Source organism: Coregonus clupeaformis, unplaced genomic scaffold, assembly GCF_020615455.1.
Source record: "Coregonus clupeaformis isolate EN_2021a unplaced genomic scaffold, ASM2061545v1 scaf1420, whole genome shotgun sequence".
In the NCBI taxonomy this organism is placed as follows: Eukaryota; Metazoa; Chordata; class Actinopteri; order Salmoniformes; family Salmonidae; genus Coregonus; species Coregonus clupeaformis.
In genome coordinates this window covers 13785-38598 of record NW_025534874.1, presented here as the reverse complement: position 1 = coordinate 38598, position 24814 = coordinate 13785, and the positions used below count along the sequence as shown (strand labels likewise).

General features: G+C 45.0%; 1 protein-coding gene across 1 annotated transcript; it reads left to right on the top strand.

The window, feature by feature from the left end:
• Window positions 1-2197: 2197 nt before the first annotated feature.
• LOC121579376 (NACHT, LRR and PYD domains-containing protein 3-like) lies at window positions 2198-18770 on the top strand (the record flags this gene model as incomplete). The annotated part of the gene is made up of 18 exons (XM_045218181.1): window positions 2198-2348; window positions 6206-6399; window positions 6562-8491; window positions 8575-8641; window positions 8710-8747; window positions 9935-10109; window positions 10467-10639; window positions 11100-11146; window positions 11284-11845; window positions 13389-13435; window positions 14015-14052; window positions 14617-14681; window positions 14814-15028; window positions 15216-15475; window positions 16082-16216; window positions 16342-16474; window positions 16558-16587; window positions 18653-18770. Coding segments are annotated over exons 1-18 (4346 nt in total), but the record flags the coding sequence as incomplete, so codon positions are not given.
• Window positions 18771-24814: the final 6044 nt, after the last annotated feature.

Below are 24814 nucleotides of genomic sequence, written 5' to 3'. Positions count from 1 at the left end.
ACAAACGGAAGTACACACACAGACTCCAACTAGCTTTTAGCTTTTAGCGAGTTTAAAAACAAAGCACACGTGCGTCATGTATGGAAAATGCTGACATCCGGCAAAACAAAACCTCATATGCATCTAGTGGACATCGGACATCATGCTGTGTTCATAACCAAGTGGGAAGGTGTCAGGAGAATTTTGTTATCTTTATGGTTGAAATCAAACACTTCTTAAATCTTTGAATAATTCCCAGAGGTGTACATCTCTAGTTTAAATAAATTAAACAAAGACCCCTTATTTCAATGGTCAGTAGGTGTATTCATTGAGAGCGCTCTGAAAATCACACAATGCACAACGTTTTTTATACCTCTACTATGCCCCTAAGTGGGCCAATGAGAAAGCTCCTAGCCCATATTTTGGCAACTGTCACATTTCTCTGTAAGCTCTGCACAGCAACCTAGTTGTTTCTTCCTGTACTGGTTTCCGAAGGCAAAAATACTCTGTTGCTGGGCAGATATGCATCGTATACAGGCGGGGACATGCTTCTCAGTGTCTAGTTTCACATCCTGTTTCCTGTTATCGGTTTCACAGTTGCTTTCCGCTTGCATAGATCCAAAGCCCTGGTTTTTCTTCTAACTAAGCTTAACACATTATTAGATTAGTCTTATTATTCAGTGGAGTGTAATAATTAGTCATTACCTAATTCTTCTATCAGAAGGTAGTTATTATCAGTTGTGCTTGTAAACAAATTATAGTGTTCAAAAACCATATGAATATATTGCTTTTTATAAAATAGTGTTGTTGTTACCATCAAAGGTTGGAATAATACAAGATTTGAGGAACAGAATCCAGGCAGTTATTATTCCAGTCACACATAAAACGCAACAAAAGCGCCTATGCAAAGCCTTCACTCTGTCACTCAGAAACGTATTCCAGTGTCTGCCTGCCAGCTGAAAATCTTTGCCAGTGTGCATAGTCTACTGTAGCGTGATTCAGAAATTAGGGAGAGAGAATTCATTACGGGAAAACGGATTCCCTTTTTCAATGCTAGTTAAGGATACTATGGTTATTAAGTTTCACATTAGATTTATTAACTACAAAAAGGTAAGACTTTTATTTTATTTTATTCTGGTGTCGCTCTGCACACACAAGCTTGCTAACTAACTAGCTAGCTAGCTAGCGCTGGTCGAACATTAGGTAAGCCAACTCTCTGAAGTTCAAAGACATTAAAAGTTCCTTTACAGAAGCCGGTCCACCGTATAAATAATTAATAGAGAGATTTCAGAGGTTTAAAAAAGGAACAGAAATGAACAATACAAACCGTTACTTTTTTGGGATTTGAACCGGTTCAGAACTTAATTTTGGTCTGAAGAGTGAACAAAAAAAATAACGGTTCTGGTTGTTATATTTAACTGACGTGCTGTTATCGAGGTAATTTCATTTAGCAGGTGACGTTGTTGTGTGAACTCTGTAAAAGTATTGTCATTATTAATGCTACTTCAACAATGTTCAGAAATATTGACTGTTCTGTTATTTCTTATTGTAGCTGAGTGAGCTGTGTCTCTAAAATGAGTCTCTCTGGGGAGAGAGAGGAGGGGACCACTGCCTCTAAAATGAGTCTCTCTGGGGAGAGAGAGGAGGGGACCACTGCCTCTAAAATGAGTCTCTGGGGGAGAGAGAGGAGGGGACCACTGCCTCTAAAATGAGTCTCTCTGGGGAGAGAGAGGAGGGGACCACTGCCTCTAAAATGAGTCTCTCTGGGGAGAGAGAGGAGGAGACCACTGCCTCTAAAATGAGTCTCTCTGGGGAGAGAGAGGAGGGGACCACTGCCTCTAAAATGAGTCTCTCTGGGGGAGAGAGAGGAGGGGACCACTGCCTCTAAAATGAGTCTCTCTGGGGAGAGAGAGGAGGGGACCACTGCCTCTAAAATGAGTCTGTCTGGGGAGAGAGAGGAGGGGACCACTGCCTCTAAAACGAGTCTCTCTGGGGGAGAGAGAGGAGGGGACCACTGCCTCTAAAATGAGTCTCTCTGGGGAGAGAGAAGAGGAGACCACTGCCTCTAAAATGAGTCTGTCTGGGGAGAGAGAGGAGGGGACCACTGTCTCTAAAATGAGTCTGTCTGGGGAGAGAGAAGAGGAGACCACTGCCTCTAAAATGAGTCTCTCTGGGGAGAGAGAGGAGGGGACCACTGCCTCTAAAATGAGTCTCTCTGGGGAGAGAGAGGAGGGGACCACTGCCTCTAAAATGAGTCTGTCTGGGGAGAGAGAGGAGAGAGGCACTGCCACTAAGAGGAAGTATTCTGAGAGAGAGGAGGGGGCCACTGCCTCTAAAAAGAGTCTGACTCAAGACACCAGTTCTAAGAGGTAAGAGATCAATTGTAAATAAAGTAATTTTAAAGATGTACAACTGATTTAAGAGAAGTGTTTCCAAAAATCCTTTGACCAGGGGGCCTCCCGAGTGGCGCAGTGGTCTAAGGCTCTGCATCGTAGTGCTAGCTGTGCCACTAGAGATCCTGGTTTGAGTCCAGGCTCTGTTGCAGCCGGCTACGACCGGGAGACCCATGGGGTGGCGCACAATTGGCCCAGTGTCGTCCAGGTTAGGGGTGGGTTTGGCCAGCAGGGATGTTCTTGTCCCATCGCGCACTAGCGACTCCTGTGGCGGGCCGGGCGCAATGCACGCTGACACGGTCGCCAGGTGTACGCTTAACCCAGCTGGCTTCCAGGTTAAGAGGGCATTGTGTCAAGAAGCAGTGCGGCTGGGTTGTGTTTCGGAGGACGCACAGCCCTCAACCTTCGCCTCTCCCGAGTTGCAGCGATGGGACAAGACTGTAACTACCAAATTGGGGAGAAAAAATTTGTAATACACTGCTCAAAAAAATAAAGGGAACACTTAAACAACACAATGTAACTCCAAGTCAATCACACTTCTGTGAAATCAAACTGTCCACTTAGGAAGCAACACTGATTGACAATACATTTCACATGCTGTTGTGCAAATGGAATAGACAACAGGTGGAAATTATAGGCAATTAGCAAGACACCCACAATAAAGGACTGGTTTTGCAGGTGGTGACCACAGACCACTTCTCAGTTCCTATGCTTCCTGGCTGATGTTTTGGTCACTTTTGAGTGCTGGCGGTGCTTTCACTCTAGTGGTAGCATGAGACGGAGTCTACAACCCACACAAGTGGCTCAGGTAGTGCAGCTCATCCAGGATGGCACATCAATGCGAGCTGTGGCAAGAAGGTTTGCTGTGTCTGTCAGCGTAGTGTCCAGAGCATGGAGGCGCTACCAGGAGACAGGCCAGTACATCAGGAGACGTGGAGGAGGCCGTAGGAGGGCAACAACCCAGCAGCAGGACCGCTACCTCCGCCTTTGTGCAAGGAGGAGCAGGAGGAGCACTGCCAGAGCCCTGCAAAATGACCTCCAGCAGGCCACAAATGTGCATATGTCTGCTCAAACGGTCAGAAACAGACTCCATGAGGGTGGTATGAGGGCCTGACGTCCACAGGTGGGGGTTGTGCTTACAGCCCAACACAGTGCAGGACGTTTGGCATTTGCCAGAGAACACCAAGATTGGCAAATTCACCACTGGCGCCCTGTGCTCTTCACAGATGAAAGCAGGTTCACACTGAGCATGTGACAGACGTGACAGAGTCTGGAGACACCGTGGAGAATGTTCTGCTGCCTGCAACATCCTCCAGCATGACCGGTTTGGCGGTGGGTCAGTCATGGTGTGGGGTGGCATTTCTTTGGGGGGCCGCACAGCCCTCCATGTGCTCGCCAGAGGTAGCCTGACTGCCATTAGGTACAGAGATGAGATCCTCAGACCCCTTGTGAGACATATGCTGGTGCGGTTGGCCCTGGGTTCCTCCTAATGCAAGACAATGCTAGACCTCATGTGGCTGGAGTGTGTCAGCAGTTCCTGCAAGAGGAAGGCATTGATGCTATGGACTGGCCCGCCCGTTCCCAGACCTGAATCCAATTGAGCACATCTGGGACATCATGTCTCGTTCCATCCACCAACGCCACGTTGCACCACAGACTGTCCAGGAGTTGGCGGATGCTTTAGTCCAGGTCTGGGAGGAGATCCCTCAGGAGACCATCCGCCACCTCATCAGGAGCATGCCCAGGCTTTGTAGGGAGGTCATACAGGCACGTGGAGGCCACACACACTACTGATCCTCATTTTGACTTGTTTTAAGGACATTACATCAAAGTTGGATCAGCCTGTAGTGTGGTTTTCCACTTTAATTTTGAGGGTGACTCCAAATCCAGACCTCCATGGGTTGATAAATTTGATTTCCATTGATAATTTTTGTGTGATTTTGTTGTCAGCACATTCAACTATGTAAAGAAAAAAGTATTTAATAAGATTATTTCATTCATTCAGATCTAGGATGTGTTATTTTAGTGTTCCCTTTATTTTTTTGAGCAGTGTATATATATTTTTTAAACATACAGAAATAAATTGCAAACTGTAGCTTCAAAAGAAGGTAACCGCCCTCTTCCTCCGCCCTTCCGCCCCCTGTTGTAGAAAGAGATTTGCATGTGAAAAAAAATGGTTTCAGCAGCTTTGGGGGCATGACCTTTTTACTCCTGACCAATCAGCCAAAACCACAGCTGCCTATTGTTGCAACCATTGGCCAGATTGTTCCATCAATCAAATCTCAGGAAGAAGCTTGAAGAGGAACCGTACTTGCAACCATGAATCTCAATGTGCGACCATGAAATTCAAAATACAAACTGGCAGGGTTCTGTCATCATTATAACCCCATAGATCATCATCTGGATTGTAATGATGACAGAACCCACCAGAATAAGACCCTGGATATTTATTGAAAGGAGCATCAAGCTTGTCACCGGGCCCTTTCACCACCCTGTGAAGTTCATCAGAACTTATTTCATCTGTAGCCTAATAAACTGCATGCTTTCCTGAGTCGTAGTGGGAGGACCACACATCATGTCATCTCGTGACTCCAACTTTACTTCCATATGATGGTTATTATATCAATATTTGCGGATAAATGCGTTTCCACCGCCATTTCTCGCATAATTAATTTTACAAACACAAAAAGATCCCACCGCGTATTTTGTTTTGTCGACATTTGGAAAGTTTACTGACAAATTTGCTGTTTCAATCAGGCCGGTCTTGGAAATTCTTGCAAGTCAACCATTTCATCTCAATCAGTTGAGTTTTGTACAGTGCTGTTTTGTGTTTTGAATGAAGTACAGTGAGCGAATTGTAGAGCAGATGATGTTAACAAACTGCAGCATACCTGTGTTTTGTTTCAATCACAGCACATATTTTGCCTAGTGGCACTCTGTTGGGTTTTGGCCACATGAGAGAGAAATTTGACCATTCGCACAGACATCTTAACATCTCATAAGAAATGTGGTGTTTTTTTGTCTTCCAGTAACTTTATACTATGCTATTATATTGGGTTCTGTAGAATACTATCAGGATGTGATCTTGCAGACATTGATTGATGTAGCTTTATTAAACAAGCACCATTCTCCATTCATCACTGAAATGGCCAGAGTAGTCTGTTCTCTGGGCAGTGAATGAGTAGAGTAGAGACTGTGTGTAAAGTAGAGAATCCCATAGTGAATGAGTAGAGTAGAGACTGTGTAAAGTAGAGAATCCCATAGTGAATGAGTAGAGTAGAGACTGTGTGTAAAGTAGAGAATCCCATAGTGAATGAGTAGAGTAGAGACTGTGTAAAGTAGAGAATCCCATAGTGAATGAGTAGAGTAGAGACTGTGTGTAAAGTAGAGAATCCCATAGTGAATGAGTAGAGTAGAGACTGTGTGTAAAGTAGAGAATCCCATAGTGAATGAGTAGAGTAGAGACTGTTTGTAAAGTTGAGAATCCCATACAGTGAATGAGTAGAACAGAGACTGTGTGTAAAGTAGAGAATCCCATAGTGAATGAGTAGAGTAGAGACTGTGTGTAAAGTAGAGAATCCCATAGTGAATGAGTAGAGTAGAGACTGTGTGTAAAGTAGAGAATCCCATACAGTGAATGAGTAGAGTAGAGACTGTGTGTAAAGTAGAGAATCCCGTACATGCTTCAGATTTTTTGCAATCTGGAAAAGGCTTCAGAACAGCAGCCCCTCATTTCAAAGAAACATCAGGACTTGAGTTCAGCTATGCAGTTGTTGATGTGATATTGATGCACTATTGATGAAGTGATCTGTCTCTCCCTGTTTTGTTGAAAGTGTCCAGAAGCCCAGAGCAGAGTCACCTACACCCAGCCGGGAACCTCTGAGACGTGGCAAAATGTCTGAACAACAGATGAAAAGCTCTGACTACCAGTTGGACTATGAAAACGTTCAGGATTCAGTTGAGACGATGGAGGGGATTGTCAGCCAGGGTGCTGTAATGTTCACACACAACCCTCTGGGTATGAGGAGTAAGACTGGGAGTTACAACAGCCCTCCCGTCCACACCTTACATCTTTCTCTATTGATCAAATTACTGCTTTAATATTAGATCATGTTGATCAGTTTGAACTTTCAAAAGTTAATCTTCTAGTGTTATGGTATTAATATCAATCTCATTGTTTTCCCTACAGGTCAAACTCTTCTGACAGTCCAACAAGACATTAAGGCTAAACTGAAACACAAGTATCAACACATATCTGAAGGAATTGGACACCATGGAAACCAAAGTCTGTTAAAGGACGTCTACACAGAGCTCTACATCACAGAGGGTGGAAGTGGAGGGGTCAATTATGAACATGAGGTGAGACAGATAGAGATGGCATCCAAGAAACAAACCACACAAGAGACACCAATCAAATGCAACGACATCTTCAAGCCTTTACCTGGACAAGACAAACCTATCAGAACTGTGCTGACAAAAGGAATCGCTGGCATTGGAAAAACAGTCTCTGTGCAGAAGGTCATCCTTGACTGGGCAGAGGGAAAAGCAAATCAGGACGTTCATTTCATGTTTCCTCTTCCTTTCCGTGATCTGAACCTGAAAAAGGACCAATACAGTCTGATGCAACTTCTTTCCCACTACTTCTCAGAGCTGAAAGAGATTGACAGCATTGAAGATGGTGAAACCAAAACTGTTTTCATTTTTGATGGTCTGGATGAGTGTCGACTTCCTCTAGACTTCAAAAACAATGAGAGGTGCTGTGATGTCACGAAGCCAACCTCAGTGGACGTGCTGCTGACAAACCTCATCAAGGGGAATCTGCTTCCCTCTGCTCTCCTCTGGATAACCTCACGGCCTGCAGCAGCCAATCAGATCCCACCTGAATGTGTTGACCAGGTGACAGAGGTACGAGGGTTCAATGATCCACAGAAGGAGGAGTACTTCAGGAAGAAAATCACAGATCAGAATCTGGCCAATGAAATCATCAAACACATGAAGACATCAAGGAGCCTCCACATCATGTGCCACATGCCAGTCTTCTGTTGGATATCAGCCACTGTCCTTGAGATGATGCTGAAAGAGGCAGAGAAGGATGAAGTCCCCAAAACTCTGACCCAGATGTTCACACACTTCACGCGCATCCAAATAATTGTGAAGAACAAGAAGTACAACAAAGCCACAGAGACAAACCCAAAGGAACTGTCTCAGTCAGACAAAGAGATGATCCTGAAACTGGCAGAGCTGGCTTTCCAACAGCTGCAGAAGGGCAACCTGATCTTCTATGAGGAGGACCTGAGAGAGTGTGGCCTTGATGTCACAGAGGCATCAGAGTACTCAGCATTGTGTACAGAGATCTTTAAAGAAGAATCTGGGCTGAACCAAGAGAAGGTCTACAGCTTTGTGCATCTGAGCATTCAGGAGTTTCTAGCAGCAGTGCATGCTTTAGAATCATGTCTGGACAAGAAGGAAAATGTTTTCCCCCATGAAGCAGTCACTAGTGGTTATGATGACTACGATGATGATGATGATGAAGCGTTTTCAGTCAGTGATGATTATTCCTCTGACGATGACTCTGATGAAGCAACCACTCCAACCCTACTCCAAAATGTCATCACACAACAGTACAGAGACATGAAGTCAGACCCGTTGTATGACTTACACAGGAGAGCAGTGGACCAGGCCTTGAAGAGTGAGAATGGACACCTGGACCTGTTCCTCCGCTTCCTTCTGGGCCTCTCACTGGAGTCCAATCAGAATCTGTTACGAGGCCTTCTGACACAGACAGGAAGTACAACACAGAGCAATGCGGAAACAGTCGAGAGAACAGTCAGGTACCTTTCAGACAAGATCAAAAGGGAATCCTCACCAGAAAGGATCATCAACTTGTTCCACTGTCTGAATGAACTTGGTGCCAACTCTCTAGTTGAAGACATGCAAACCTCCCTGCGATCAGGAACTCTTTCAGTAACAAGACTAAAACCTGACCAATGTTCAGCCCTGGCCTACCTGTTACTGATGTCAGAGGAGGTGCTGGAGGAGTTTGACCTGAAGACATACACCACATCAGAGACAGGTTATCAGAGGTTGCTGCCGGTAGTGAAAACCTGCAAGAGAGCACTGTAAGTTCTGCTATTGAGTTGATGTATACATTATCATTATTCTGAAGGATTTGTATATCTAACAGATGATCTCCTCTCTCCAGACTGGATCACTGTAAACTAACATATAAATCCTGTGAGACTCTGGCTTCAGCTCTGCAGACACCAAACTCCCCCTGAGAGAACTGGACCTCAGCTACAATGACCTGGGAGACAGAGGAGTGGAGCTGCTCTGTGTTGGACTAACCAGTCCACTCTGCAACATACAGACACTAGTGTGAGTTAACTATCTTCAGTATGAGTTATTATGTGTATGTTTTAAACATTATTTGAACGTCTTGGTAAATATGCAGGAACATACATCAAATGTGATAAATATATCAAACTAAGGTTAAATGACTTGAGTGAGTTAGTATGTTTTTAACATTGGTTAATCATGTGTCCTTCTGTTATTGTCTTAATGCATCTCATTATTCTTAAAGCTTTGCATATTTATCAGTATATCACTATATCTGCGGTTGTGAGGCCGGTTGGATGTACTGCCAAATTCTCTAAAACGATGTTGGAGGCGGTTTATGGAAGATAAATTAACATAAGATTCTCTAGCAACAGCTCTGGTGGACATTCCTGCAGTCAGCATGCCAATTGCACGCTCCCTCAAAACTTGACACATCTGTGGCATTGTGTTGTGTGACAAAACTGCACATTTCAGAGTGGCCTTTTATTGTCCCCAGCACAAGGTGCACCTGTGTAATGATCATGCTGTTTAATCAGCTTCTTGATATACCACACCTGTCAGGTGAATGGATTATCTTAACAAAATGGATTATCTTAACAAAGGAGAAATGCTCACTAACAGGGATCTAAACAAATTTATGCACAACATTTGAGAGAAATAAGCTTTTGTGCGTATGGAACATATCTGGGATCTTTTATTTCAGCTCATGAAACGTGGGACCTACACTTTACATGTTGGGTTTATATTTCTGTTCAGTATAGTTAGTATGTGTATGTTTTTAACATTATTTTAACATTTTTGGGACATATCCAGAAACATACATAACATATATAAAACTAAGGTAAATATCTTGAGTGAGTTAGTATGTTTTTAACATTGGTTAATCATGTGTCCTTCTGTTATTATCTTAATGCATCTCATTATTCTTAAAGCTTTGCATATTTAAGTGTATCAACATATCTCCTCTCTCCAGACTGTCTGGCTGTAAACTCACATATGAATCCTGTGAGACTCTGGCTTCAGCTCTGCAGACACCAAACTCCCCCCTGAGAGAACTGGACCTCAGCTACAATGACCTGGGAGACAGAGGAGTGAAGCTGCTCTGTGTTGGACTAACCAGTCCACTCTGCAACATACAGACACTAGTGTGAGTTAACTTTCTTCAGTATGAGTTATTATGTGGATGTTTTAAACATTTGTTAATCATGTGCTCTTCTGTCCTCTAGTCTAGGTCAGTGTGGTCTGACAGAGGGTTGCTGTTCAGATCTGGCCTCAGTCCTGAGTTCACCCAACTCACAACTGAAACAACTGGAGCTGAGAGACAATGACCTGCAGGACTCAGGAGTTACACTGCTGTCTGCTGGACTGGAGGATCCAGACTGTAAACTACACACACTGGGGGTAAGTACAGCTGTTTCAGTCAGGTCGGTACTGAGCTGAGTTACACTGCCCTCTGCAGGACTGGAGGATCCAGACTGTAAACTACACACACTGGGGTAAGTACAGCTGTTTCAGTCAGGTCGGTACTGAGCTGAGTTACACTGCCCTCTGCTGGACTGGAGGATCCAGACTGTAAACTACACACACTGGGGTATGTACAGCTGTTTCATTCAGGTCGGTACTGAGCTTAGTAAAACAAATACTCTGAACATCTGATGTTTCATGACAATGTTTGTGTCATGGACAAATATATGGGTGTCCTACAAGATGATTGACACCAGTCCACCAACCTAGACAGCTGTTGTGTCTCTCTGTAGGCTGTCTGGCTGTCTGGTCACAGAGGAGGGCTGTGCTGCTCTGTCTTCAGCTCTGACGTCAAACCCCTCCCACCTGAAAGAGCTGGACCTGAGCTACAATCACCCAGGAGACTCTGCAGGGGGACTGCTTTCAGCTGCTCTGGTGGATCCCACAGATAAACTGATGAAGCTGAAGTAAGTCAGAATAGATGTCCTAATAGTGTGAGCAGTGGTTGTGTCCTATGTAGTGTAGTAGGTTCAGTAACATGAGGACATGATGGTAGAATACAGGGGACGTTTACCCAGCAGGCTTAGCACTCCAACACAGCATACATCATCACCACATGAATACTCTTCTTCTGCATCTCTGATATCCTTTTGGAATTGTACTCTGTTCTGTATGCAGTAGGTAGGATAGAATACCTGTATGTCTCTAGTAATGAATTGTACTCTGTTCTGTATGCAGTAGGTAGGGTAGAATACTCTGTATTTCTCTAGTAATGAATTGTACTCTGTTCTGAATGCAGTAGGTAGGATAGAATACCTGTATGTCTCTAGTAATGAACTTGGATAGTGCACCAGAACACAACAATATGGTTTAAATGTTGACTGCTGTATTAGGTCTTTGTCAGTCAATAACCTGTTTCTCCTACAGTGTGGATCATGGTGGAGAGTTCAGGGTGAAACCAGGGCTGAGGAAATGTAAGTCTCTTCAATCCTAATTAACTACATATTCAGAACTACAGTAACATAGTAACTAATCAATACTTGTTCTGTACCTACAAAAACTACATTTTATATGAAGATGTGGTTTGATTAAACTCTCCTTTTGTCTACAGATGCCTGTCATCTCACCCTGGACCCAAATACAGCAAACCCAAACCTGATACTGTCTGAGAGGAACAGGAAGGTGACACAGGTGGAGGAGAAGCAGCATTATGAAGACCATCCAGACAGATTTGACCATCATTACCAAGTTCTCTGCAGAGAAGGCTTATCTGGATCTCGTTATTACTGGGAGGTGGAGAAGGATGGTGACGGGGCTTACATTGGTGTGGTGTACAAAGGAATGCAGAGGATGGGAAAGGAGAAGGACAGTTGGATTGGATACAGTAGGAAGTCCTGGTGTTTATTATGCTATGACAGTGGATATGACTTGTACCAGTTTTACCATGCTGGAGTCAGCAGATCCATCCCTGGTCCTGTTTCTAACAGAGTTGGAGTGTATCTGGACTGGCCAGCTGGTACTTTGTCCTTCTATAGTGTGTCCTCCTCTGGTACACTGACACACCTTTACACAGAACACACCACATTCACTGAACCCCTCTATCCTGGGTTTAGGTTTGTGGTTTCCTCCTCCTCAGTGACCCTGTGTCAGATAGATGACCAACACATTCAAAGGTGAGTCATAGCAATGTTTTATCATGTGTTTTCCTCTGGAATCATTCCTACAATTAGATTAGTATTGGTGTGTTTTAATGTGTTCTGTTGGACCTACAGACAGTTAGATTAGTAGTAGTGGTGTGTTTTAATGTGTTCTGTTGGACCTACAGACAGTTAGATTAGTGGTGGTGGTGTGTTTTAATGTGTTCTGTTGGACCTACAGACAGTTAGATTAGTAGTAGTGGTGTGTTTTAATGTGTTCTGTTGGACCTACAGACAGTTAGATTAGTAGTGGTGGTGTGTTTTAATGTGTTCTGTTGGACCTACAGACAGTTAGATTAGTAGTAGTGGTGTGTTTTAATGTGTTCTGTTGGACCTACAGACAGTTAGATTAGTAGTAGTGGTGTGTTTTAATGTGTTCTGTTGGACCTACAGACAGTTAGATTAGTAGTAGTGGTGTGTTTTAATGTGTTCTGTTGGACCTACAGACAGTTAGATTAGTAGTAGTGGTGTGTTTTAATGTGTTCTGTTGGACCTACAGACAGTTAGATTAGTAGTAGTGGTGTGTTTTAATGTGTTCTGTTGGACCTACAGACAGTTAGATTAGTAGTAGTGGTGTTTTTAATGTGTTCTGTTGGACCTACAGACAGTTAGATTAGTAGTAGTGGTGTGTTTTAATGTGTTCTGTTGGACCTACAGACAGTTAGATTAGTAGTAGTGGTGTGTTTTAATGTGTTCTGTTGGACCTACATACAGTTCGATTAGTGGTGGTGGTGTGTTTTTAATGTGTTCTGTTGGACCTACAGACAGTTAGATTAGTAGTAGTGGTGTGTTTTTAATGTGTTCTGTTGGACCTACAGACAGTTAGATTAGTAGTGGTGTGTTTTAATGTGTTCTGTTGGACCTACAGACAGTTAGATTAGTAGTAGTGGTGTGTTTTAATGTGTTCTGTTGGACCTACAGACAGTTAGATTAGTAGTAGTGGTGTGTTTTAATGTGTTCTGTTGGACCTACAGACAGTTAGATTAGTAGTGGTGGTGTGTTTTAATGTGTTCTGTTGGACCTACAGACAGTTAGATTAGTAGTAGTGGTGTGTTTCAATGTGTTCTGTTGGACCTACAGACAGTTAGATTAGTAGTAGTGGTGTGTTTTAATGTGTTCTGTTGGACCTACAGACAGTTAGATTAGTGGTGGTGGTGTGTTTTTAATGTGTTCTGTTGGATGTACAGATGTTTCCTCTCCTATGTCTCACTGTAGTGTCAGTTTCACTCTAACCACAAGAGGGCATCAGAACCTGTTAAAATTATACCTGGTGACTTCACGTCTCTAGGGGCTTTCATCAAGATAAGCAATGTCACCTGTAATGTCACCATCAGTATTGACTTCATGGAAGTTGACATAGTGTTATGTCACATTTGGCAATGCACCCTACATAGGGAGTGGTTCTGTCACCCTTTATACACCCTTTTGTATTGCTTATGAAGAATGTATGTATGCTATATAAAGCCTTTATAAGTTGTATTTAGTTTAATCACAGTCTATCCTTCTGCTTTCCCAACAGCAGAGACCATGGTGGAGAGTGTTGTATCAAGCCTGGACCTGAGAAATGTGAGCGTTAACTGATTTAATTGTTTTTCAATCAAAATACTTTTAAAGCGTTCATTATACTTGAGTCCCAGGCAAGGAACACAATCATGATCTATTTGGTCAAAACAAACTTAAAGGTAGAGTCAGCAATATGATGTAGATGCACAAAGTAAAACAGCATAGTGGGTAAACTTCTACAACAACTAAGGGCGTTGGAGCGCGATGCTAAACTCCTCTGTTTTGGTCCCGTGGCTACCACGCTGTAAGAGTGAAGAGAACCCGTGCACATGGGCAGTTACTGTGTGAGAGAGAAGTCAGGCATCTTGCTCATCACAATATCTGCGGTGTTGCTCGTACAACATCATTTAGCTCACTCTACCTTTAAGCTCTCATCCTGGGATCTACCAGAAATCAGGCCCCCAACATCTCCAAAACATGGACCAGAACCATGTTGTTTCCTGCTTCCACAAACATTCATTAATATAACACTAATGAGACTGTTGCTCACTTATATAGATTTGTATTACAAGTCTATTTAATAATGATTAATTAGTTATTACATGAGATTGTCCATTAAATAACAACTATTTTTGACTTCAGGGATTCCTCAGAGCTGTAAGACTTGTGACCATGTTGAGGTTAGTCATAATGTCAATTCTCACTTTTACATACCTTCAGGAGTCAGGCACAGTCTGAAAGCCAGGTGTGTACTGACCAACCATTCATACTGGGATATAGACAGTCCTGTGTTCTGCTTTAGTAATATAAACACAGTCTGAAAGCCAGGTGTGTACTGACCAACCATTCATACTGGGATATAGACAGTCCTGTGTTCTGCTTTAGTAATATAAACACAGTCTGAAAGCCAGGTGTGTACTGACCAACCATTCATACTGGGATATAGACAGTCCTGTGTTCTGCTTGTAGGAATACAGGATTTTAACTTCTGTCATATTTTGTCATTAGACAGTTTAATTGGATCAATCACCAGCATTCCATGTAACATTGAATAAATACATTAGATAAATTACTTTGTTCATTTAATGGGCCAGTTTCCCGGACAAAGATTAAGCCTAATCTTGGACCTTAAAAAACTTTCTATTGAAACTTCCATTGATCATGCTTTAAGTCCAGCACTAGACTCAATCTGTGTCCAGGAAACTGGCCCCATATGTATAACTGACATGCTTGTCCTTGTTCAGTACTCCACACACTGGCTTCAGATTGAACCGTTGACTTCCACTGTCCAGGAAGTGACAATGTTCAGGTAAAATAACTACTTTTAACATTTCATTCCACTTGCTAGTGTATTTCCCCGTTACCTTTGGGAATAGGCTTCTAATCCAACCTCTCCATTTGACGATTGACCCTCTCTACCAAATATTGTTGTTGCCCTCAGGCACAGGACACCCAAAGGGCGTTATGAGTGCACAGTGTCTGGGCTCCGCTGGGTGTGTGAGAGAGATGTCATTCTGAAGTATCACTTCAGGAACTGGGAACCCTACAGTCAACTTCTGAAAGACATGCAGTACGGACAAGGTGGTCCATTGCTGGACATCACTATGGAGTTAGGTGAACTGGAGGAAGTTCATCTGCCACACTTTGTCTGTTTAGGTAAAAGCATATTCACATAGTATTCAGAAAGACATTTCCATGTAACTGAGTTTCAATTCCTGAATGAATGAATGAATATTCTGGGAATTTGAGTTTACTGTGATCTGGTACCGCATATTCTTTGTGTTTTAGTTGTTTGAATAATACAATATTTGTCTTTCTGTCTCCTTTTTATTGTGTTGTTCAGGGACCAACCATTCCCTGAGGAATGAGATGAAGATTCTTCATGTAGAGGAACATGGAGTGTCTGTTGAGGAAGTGCATGAGGTCACCAGATTCCATGCTAAGATTCTCCATCCCAAGTTCTCAGCTATCGCTGTTATACTGAGCTATATATTTTTTTGGAACGTAGCTGTCCACTGTGACGTGGTCCTCTATATGGCAGTAAAAAAGGCAACAGTAATTTCACGGCTGTACATGCTCCTCAGAAACTCCAGTCAGAAAGAGGTGAGGCACCATCATTGAAGTGACACCAGTATGTTGAAACTTACTAAAGGAAAGCTGATAGTTTGTTGAAAATCTATAGATTACAAAGACAACATGCAGCTCTGTGAGAAATCTATTTCTGTTTCATTCATTTGAAGAGCCAGTAGACGGCACTCTTCTCTCTGTTCGAAGGAGAACCCAATGCCCCGGGGCAGTGAAGGGGACATTGCCCTGAGTAGTGTGCTGTCTTTCGCATGGGACGTTAAACATGTTTCCTGACTCTCTGTGAACACTAAAGATCCCATGGCACTTATCATAAGAGTAGGGGTGTTCCCCGGTGTCCTAGCTAAATTACTATCTGGCCCTCATACCATCACGGCCACCTAATCATCCCCAGCTTCCAATTGGCTCATTCATCCCCTTTCCCCTGTAACACTTCCCGAGGTCGTTGCTGTAAAATAGACTCTCTTCTCAGTCAATTACCTGGTAAAATAAGGGTAAAATAAATAAAAAATAGTGTACACATTTTTTTGATGTTGACAAAAAAGGATTGCTCAGTGAGCTGCATGTTGTGTGAATTATTAGACTACATTGTTCAGACTGACTACTACACTGCTCATTTTGTAGGCTGTTCGGGACCGGGAGAAACATCAGGTGTCCCAAGGATATTCAGAATTGGTGCTGTCAAGTCCAAACGGGTCCTTAAAGCTGAACAGTTGGTTTGCAGTCAAGAATCCCCATTCCTCCTCCATCAATCCAGAGGTGCAGTTTTAGCAGGCTGAGGACATGAATCTGTCATATTATATATTAATAACTGGAATATCATTCTATTTCTTTCTCTCTCTCTGTCTGTTGTCTCAATCGTTGCACCATATGACCTTCTACAGAAGATTCAGCTGTTACCTGCAGACACCACACCAAGCTGTTGTAAGATGGTTATGAGAAACACAGGGGTTGACATTGAGATGGAGTTAATCGGGGATGATGAGAGGACAGTATGGAGAGATATGGTACCAACAGGTAGGAGAATATGTCAATCATAACTCTGTTATTTTCTGACAGATGCTATTTAGTGATTATAACCTCTTTTTGTTTTCTTTCAGATGAATACATCCCTGAAACCCATTCAACTAGTAAGTAAACATGAGAGGTACAAACCAATGGCTTGAGGGCCAGTCGACATGGTTTACTGTTGGACTAGTCCTGATTATAAAAAGGCTGTCTTCAAGATCAATGACATCTCCTCCAGGACTTGATGTGATTAGCCTGGTTCTGAATGACATCTCCTCCAGGACTTGATGTAGATTAGCCTGGTTCTGAATGCACATCTCCTCCAGGACTTGATGTAGATTAGCCTGGTTCTGAATGACATCTCCTCCAGGACTTGATGTAGATTAGCCTGGTTCTGAATGACATCTCCTCCAGGACGTGATGTAGATTAGCCTGATTCTGGAATGACATCTCCTCCAGGACTTGATGTAGATTAGCCTGGTTCTGAATGACATCTCCTCCAGGACTTGATGTAGATTAGCCTGGTTCTGAATGCCCCAATGACATCTCCTCCAGGACTTGATGTAGATTAGCCTGGTTCTGAATGACATCTCCTCCAGGACGTGATGTAGATTAGCCTGGTTCTGAATGCCCCCAATGACATCTCCTCCAGGACTTGATGTAGATTAGCCTGGTTCTGAATGACATCTCCTCCAGGACTTGATGTAGATTAGCCTGGTTCTGAATGCCCCAATGACATCTCCTCCAGGATTTGATGTAGATTAGCCTGGTTCTGAATGACATCTCTCCAGGACGTGATGTAGATTAGCCTGGTTCTGAATGACATCTCCTCCAGGACTTGATGTAGATTAGCCTGGTTCTGAATTGCCCCAATGACATCTCCTCCAGGACGTGATGTAGATTAGCCTGGTTCTGAATGACATCTCCTCCAGGACGTGATGTAGATTAGCCTGGTTCTGAATGACATCTCCCTCCAGGACTTGATGTAGATTAGCCTGGTCTGAATGACATCTCCTCCAGGACTTGATGTAGATTAGCCTGGTTCTGAATGCTGACATCTCCTCCAGGACTTGATGTAGATTAGCTTGGTTCTGAATGACATCTCCTCCAGGACGTGATGTAGATTAGCCTGGTTCTGAATGCCCCAATGACATCTCCTCCAGGACTTGATGTAGATTAGCCTGGTTCTGAACTGACATCTCCTCCAGGACTTGATGTAGATTAGCCTGGTTCTGAATGCCCAATGACATCTCCTCCAGGATTTGATGTAGATCAGCCTGGTTCTGAATGACATCTCCTCCAGGACGTGATGTAGATTAGCCTGGTTCTGAATGACATCTCTCCAGGACTTGATGTAGATCAGCCTGGTTCTGAACCCCAATGACATCTCCTCCAGGACGTGATGTAGATTAGCCTGGTTCTGAATGACATCTCCTCCCGGGACGTGATGTAGATTAGCCTGGTTCTGAATGACATCTCCTCCAGGACTTGATGTAGATTAGCCTGGTTCTGAATGCCCAATGACATCTCCTCCAGGACTTGATGCCTAGATTAGCCTGGTTCTGAATGACATCTCCTCCAGGACTTGATGTAGATTAGCCTGGTTCTGAATGCTAATGACATCTCCTCCAGGGATTTGATGTAGATTAGCCTGGTTCTGAATGCCCACACATCTCCTCCAGGACGTGATGTAGATTAGCCTGGTTCTGAATGACATCTCCTCAGGACCCGATGCAGATTAGCCTGGTTCTGAATGCCCCAATGACATCTCCTCCAGGACGGATGCAGATTAGCCTGGGTTCTGAATGACATCTCCTCCAGGACGTGATGTAGATTAGCCTGGTCTGACATGACATCTCCTCCAGGACTTGATGTAGATTAGCCTGGTTCTGAATGCCCCAATACATCTCCTCCCAGGGGACGTGAGAGGTAGATTAGCCTGGCTCTGAATGCCCTGGCCTGTTTTTCTACCGTTGTGAAAACTGACTCTAAATATGAATGAAACAGTAGTGGTGTGATGTGGTTTATTGGATGCAGGTATTGTTATTGTTACAGAATGTGTTCTTAATAGCAAAGATTAATAATACAATGAAGACTTTTACTGTAGGTCACTCTGAAAGAAGTCTGTTTCTAAATGTCTGAAATGTGAATGAACAAATGTAGTTATTTTGTAACCCGCCTCTCTAGGTGCTGTGTTGGGGGCAGGGCGTCCGGCTGAGAGCAGTCTGACTGGTTCTACAGAGCAGCAGCTGCGTTCTGTACTGACAGAGTTTGTGAAACGCAGTGTCAGGACCTGTCCTGGAAGGTCTGCTGGACGGACTCCTGCAAACACACAGTCACCAACCAGGAGGAAATGGGAGTCAGCAAAGGAGAAAGTGAAGCAGGGCAGATAAGGCACGTTACATCATCGACATGGTGTTGAGAAAAGGAACTGAGTCAGGTGTTCCAGGATGATCAACCTTCTTGGGGAGCTGGACCCCTGTCTTTGGTCACGGCTTCAGATCTACAGTTGTGACCCAACCCCTGGGTGTGGGGAGACCAGGCAGAATAGACAGGCAGGGTGGTTCAACGTGGTCTTGTTGTCTGTTGCTTTAATTCAGGCTCCCAAAAATTTACAGAAAATGTCAATCAAACATGACCACTATAATAGCAATAAACCAACCAAAGGTCCAGCCACACAGCCTCCTCTCCTTCTGCAGCCTCCTGGAGGTGTGGACTCTAGCAGGAGGATCAGTTAGTCCTCCACTAGGTACCTAGCTGGACCCCCTATCTAGCAGGAGGGTCAGTTAGTCCTCCACTAGGTACCTAGCTGGACCCCTATCTAGCAGGAGGGTCAGTTAGTCCTCCACTAGGTACCTAGCTGGACCCCCTATCTAGCAGGAGGGTCAGTTAGTCCTCCACTAGGTACCTAGCTGGACCCCTATCTAGCAGGAGGGTCAATTAGTCTCCACTAGGTACCTAGCTGGACCCCCTATCTAGCAGGAGGGTCAGTTAGTCTTCCCACTAGGTACCTAGCTGGACCTATCTAGCAGGAGGGTCAGTTGGTCCTCCACTAGGTACCTAGCTGGACCCCTATCTAGCAGGAGGGTCAGGTTAGTCCTCCACTAGGTACCTAGCTGGACCCCTATCTAGCAGGAGGATCAGTTAGTCCTCCACTAGGTACCTAGCTGGACCCCTATCTAGCAGGAGGGTCAGTTAGTCCTCCACTAGGTACCTAGCTGACCCCCTATCTAGCAGGAGGGTCAGTTAGTCCTCCACTAGGTACCTAGCTGGACCCCTATCTAGCAGGAGGGTCAGTTAGTCCTCCACTAGGTACCTAGCTGGACCCCCTATCTAGCAGGAGGGTCAGTTAGTCCTCCACTAGGTACCTAGCTGGACCCCTATCTAGCAGGAGGGTCAGTTAGTCCTCCACTAGGTACCTAGCTGGACCCCCTATCTAGCAGGAGGGTCAGTTAGTCCTCCACTAGGTACCTAGCTGGACCCCTATCTAGCAGGGAGGATCAGTTAGTCCCTCCACTAGGTACCTAGCTGGACCCCTATCTAGCAGGAGGGTCAGTTAGTCCTCCACTAGGTACCTAGCTGGACCCCTATCTAGCAGGAGGGTCAGTTAGTCCTCCACTAGGTACCTAGCTGGACCCCTATCTAGCAGGAGGGTCAGTTAGTCCTCCACTAGGTACCTAGCTGGACCCCTATCTAGCAGGAGGATCAGTTAGTCCTCCACTAGGTACCTAGCTGGACCCCTATCTAGCAGGAGGGTCAGTTAGTCCTCCACTAGGTACCTAGCTGGACCCCTATCTAGCAGGAGGGTCAGTTAGTCCTCCACTAGGTACCTAGCTGGACCCCTATCTAGCAGGAGGGTCAGTTAGTCCTCCACTAGGTACCTAGCTGGACCCCTATCTAGCAGGAGGATCAGTTAGTCCCTCCACTAGGTACCTAGCTGGACCCCTATCTAGCAGGAGGGTCAGTTAGTCCTCCACTAGGTACCTAGCTGGACCCCTATCTAGCAGGAGGGTCAGTTAGTCCTCCACTAGGTACCTAGCTGGACCCCTATCTAGCAGGAGGGTCAGTTAGTCCTCCACTAGGTACCTAGCTGGACCCCTATCTAGCAGGAGGATCAGTTAGTCCTCCACTAGGTACCTAGCTGGACCCCTATCTAGCAGGAGGTCAGTTAGTCCTCCACTAGGTACCTAGCTGGACCCCTATCTAGCAGGAGGGTCAGTTAGTCCTCCACTAGGTACCTAGCTGGACCCCTATCTAGCAGGAGGTCAGTTAGTCCTCCACTAGGTACCTAGCTGGACCCCTATCTAGCAGGAGGGTCAGTTAGTCCTCCACTAGTACCTAGCTGGACCCCTATCTAGCAGGAGGGTCAGTTAGTCCTCCACTAGGTACCTAGCTGGACCCCTATCTAGCAGGAGGGTCAGTTAGTCCTCCACTAGGTACCTAGTGGACCCCCTATCTAGCAGGAGGGTCAGTTAGTCCTCCACTAGGTACCTAGCTGGACCCCTATCTAGCAGAGGAGGGTCAGTTAGTCCTCCACTGGGTACCTAGCTGGACCCCTATCTAGCAGGAGGTTCAGTTAGTCCTCCACTAGGTACCTAGCATGGACCCCTATCTAGCAGGAGGGTCAGTTAGTCCTCCACTAGAGTACCTAGGCATGGACCCCTATCTAGCAGGAGGGTCAGTTAGTCCTCCACTAGGTACCTAGGTATGGACCCCTATCTAGCAGGAGGGTCAGTTAGTCCTCCACTAGGTACCTAGGATGGACCCCTATCTAGCAGGAGGGTCAGTTAGTCCTCCACTAGGTACCTAGCTGGACCCCCTATCTAGCAGGAGGGTCAGTTAGTCCTCCACTAGGTACCTAGCTGGACCCCTATCTAGCAGAACATGTTGATACAACTCTGTCTCTCTCTCACACCAACACACCTACCTACCTGATGTCTTTTTAAACTTTAGATTTTAAATTTCATTGTATACGCATTAAGTACGCATTCATGTATTGTGATGTTATTGGAATTTACTTACTGTATTTGCATACTCACTGTGAATGTGTCCTGGAAAATGGCTCTGAGAATTTGTCATTCATCTTAAAACCACAGAAATGTATTTTATGAATATATTGTACAGTGTTGGCCTGATAGAGGTTAATGAGAGGGGTCTGGATATCAACACAACCACCTCAGTCTATCAGCAGTTTTCTCAGTGAGAGCACATTGACCATTGACAGACATAAGGAGCTGCTCAACCTCTCTCCCCTTTACCAATGACTTGAGAGTGGCTGAAGGACATATAAGAGCTGTTCAACCTCTCACCCCTTTACCAATGACTTGAGAGTGGCTGAAGGACATATAAGGAGCTGTTCAACCTCTCACCCCTTTACCAATGACTTGGAGAGTGGCTGAAGGACATATAAGGAGCTGTTCAACCTCTCACCCCTTTACCAATGACTTGAGAGTGGCTGAAGGACATATAAGGAGCTGTTCAACCTCTCTCCCCTTTACCAATGACTTGAGAGTGGCTGAAGGACATATAAGGAGCTGTTCAACCTCTCTCCCCTTTACCAATGACTTGAGAGTGGCTGAAGGACATATAAGGAGCTGTTCAACCTCTCACCTCTTTACCAATGACTTGAGAGTGGCTGAAGGACCAATCAGCCCCCATCTATACACATGTCAATTAAAGGAATGTATTTTGTGTGTGTGTGTGTCTTTGTATATACTGTGTGTGAGTTGGTCTCTGATTACTGTGATTAGTTCAATGTAACGTCATATACTATACATTATAATCAGTCTGTTTTGGGTTAGCAGAATCATTGTATATCATTGGTTTTCCATCCTATCATGTTACCACACAGATGTGACTGTCTAGCTCAGCGGTTCCCAAACGTTCCCATTCTGGAGACCATCAAATCACCGTCCAAAGCTCTTGAGGACCACCATTCACGGAGTCGCTGTTCTTTTTTCACATCAAATATATTGCTGGTCAAATTCTATCAATAGATGTGAATGTAACAAAACCTGTAAAGGTCTATTATTATAAACTAGTTGCATTGTGAAAAGGAATGTAAAATTGCTTATAATACCATTAATACTCCCAACTGTTATTATTTTTGAATAATAAAATACTACAATCTAAAAAGTAATTGAGGACCACCTGCACCACCCCCCAAGGACCACAGGTTGGGAACCACTGGTCTGGAGTCCTTCTGCCAAACCTGGTTGTTGTGTCACACTGCCACCTCCTGGTAGCACTGCAAAACATCACCTCATTAAATACAATCATTAAATACAAAAATGTAATTGCAGTTTTACTAGATAGAATCTTAACTTATAGGCTGAATACTTGTATTAAGTGTATGAAGACTTTACATGAACCTATGGGTGTTGAATCCTCCCACTGTGTTGAAATAGGAAGTCCATTTATAATGAAGTAGAGGAACGGGTCTACCTCTTATTGTAGATCAATGGTGCCGCTACTTCGCTTCACCTCCGTTCCGCCAGTATGAATAGACAAGACCTAGAAAGGATAAGGTCGTGACCTCGGCGATTTTCCTTCAAAATAAAAGTCCCGCAATGATGATTGTGATTTTTTCTATACTGAAATTCGTAACATTTTGTGAGGAAATGTTAGCAGACTTAGAATGTTGTTTAACAATAAGAAAAAAGCAAAAAAGTCAATCGCCTTAAAAGCGCAAATAATATTATAGCATTGACATTTGTTAACAGCATTAAAAGTAATGATTACTAGACAGTTGTCATGGTAACAGCAGTAATACAAATAACATTTATGATGCTACTATTAATAATAATAGCAATAACACTATTACTAATAATACAATTATTATAATAATCAATTTTAGAAAACACTTTAAAATCCCATCGTTAATTAGATTAGATGAGTTTATTAGTCACATGGAGAGGGACGCAAAATCTGGTGCTCTGGGCTCCAACAGCGCAGGTCAAAATAAATCAAATCAAATCAAGAGAAGTGAATGAGACAAGATAAAGATGATAATAATATGTAGACATTTACAACTGGATGGGGGGGGCAGGTAAGAGTCTGTTGGGTGGTGGGGGCCGGGTAAGAGTCTGTTGGGTGGTGGTGGGGGCAGGGTAAGAGTCTGTTGGGTGGTGGTGGGGGCAGGGTGAGAGTCTGTTGGGTGGTGGGGGCAGGGTAAGAGTCTGTTGGGTGGTGGGGGCAGGGTAAGAGTCTGTTGGGTGGTGGTGGGGGGCAGGGTAAGAGTCTGTTGGGTGGTGGTGGGGGCAGGAGTAAGAGTCTGTTGTGTGGTGGTGGGGTTAGGGTAAGAGTCTGTTGGGTGGTGGTGGGGGCAGGATAAGAGTCTGTTGGGTGGTGGTGGGGGGCAGGGTAAGAGTCTGTTGGGTGGTGTTGGGGCAGGGTAAGAGTCTGTTGGGTGGTGGTGGGGGCAGGGTAAGAGTCTGTTGGGTGGTGGTGGGGGCAGGGTAAGAATCTGTTGGGTGGTGGTGGGGGCAGGGTAAGAGTCTGTTGGGTGGTGGTGGGGGCAGGGTAAGAGTCTGTTGGGTGGTGGTGGGGGCAGGGTAAGAGTCTTTTGGGTGGTGGTGGGGGCAGGGTAAGAGTCTGTTGGGTGGTGGTGGGGGCAGGGTAAGAGTCTGTTGGGTGGTGGTGGGGGCAGGGTGAGAGTCCGTTGGGTGGTGGTGGGGCAGGGTGAGAGTCCGTTGGGTGGTGGTGGGGGCAGGGTAAGAGTCCGTTGGGTGGTGGGGCAGGGTAAGAGTCCGTTGGGTGGTGGGGGCAGGGTAAGAGTCCGTTGGGTGGTGGGGGCAGGGTAAGAGTCCGTTGGGTGGTGGGGGCAGGGTAAGAGTCCGTTGGGTGGTGAGGGCAGGGTAAGAGTCCGTTGGGTGGTGAGGGCAGGGTAAGAGTCCGTTGGGTGGTGAGGGCAGGGTAAGAGTCCGTTGGGTGGTGGGGGCAGGGTAAGAGTCCGTTGGGTGGTGGGGGCAGGGTAAGAGTCCGTTGGGTGGTGGGGCAGGGTAAGAGTCCGTTGGGTGGTGGGGGGCAGGGTAAGAGTCCGTTGGGTGGTGGGGGCAGGGTAAGAGTCCGTTGGGTGGTGGGGCAGGGTAAGAGTCCGTTGGGTGGTGGGGGCAGGGTAAGAGTCCGTTGGGTGGTGAGGGCAGGGTAAGAGTCCGTTGGGTGGTGGGGGCAGGGTAAGAGTCTGTTGGGTGGTGGGGGCAGGGTAAGAGTCTGTTGGGTGGTGGTGGGGGCAGGGTAAGAGTCTGTTGGGTGGTGGTGGGGGCAGGGTAAGAGTCTGTTGGGTGGTGGTGGGGGCAGGTAAGAGTCTGTTGGGTGGTGGTGGGGGCAGGGTAAGAGTCTGTTGGGTGG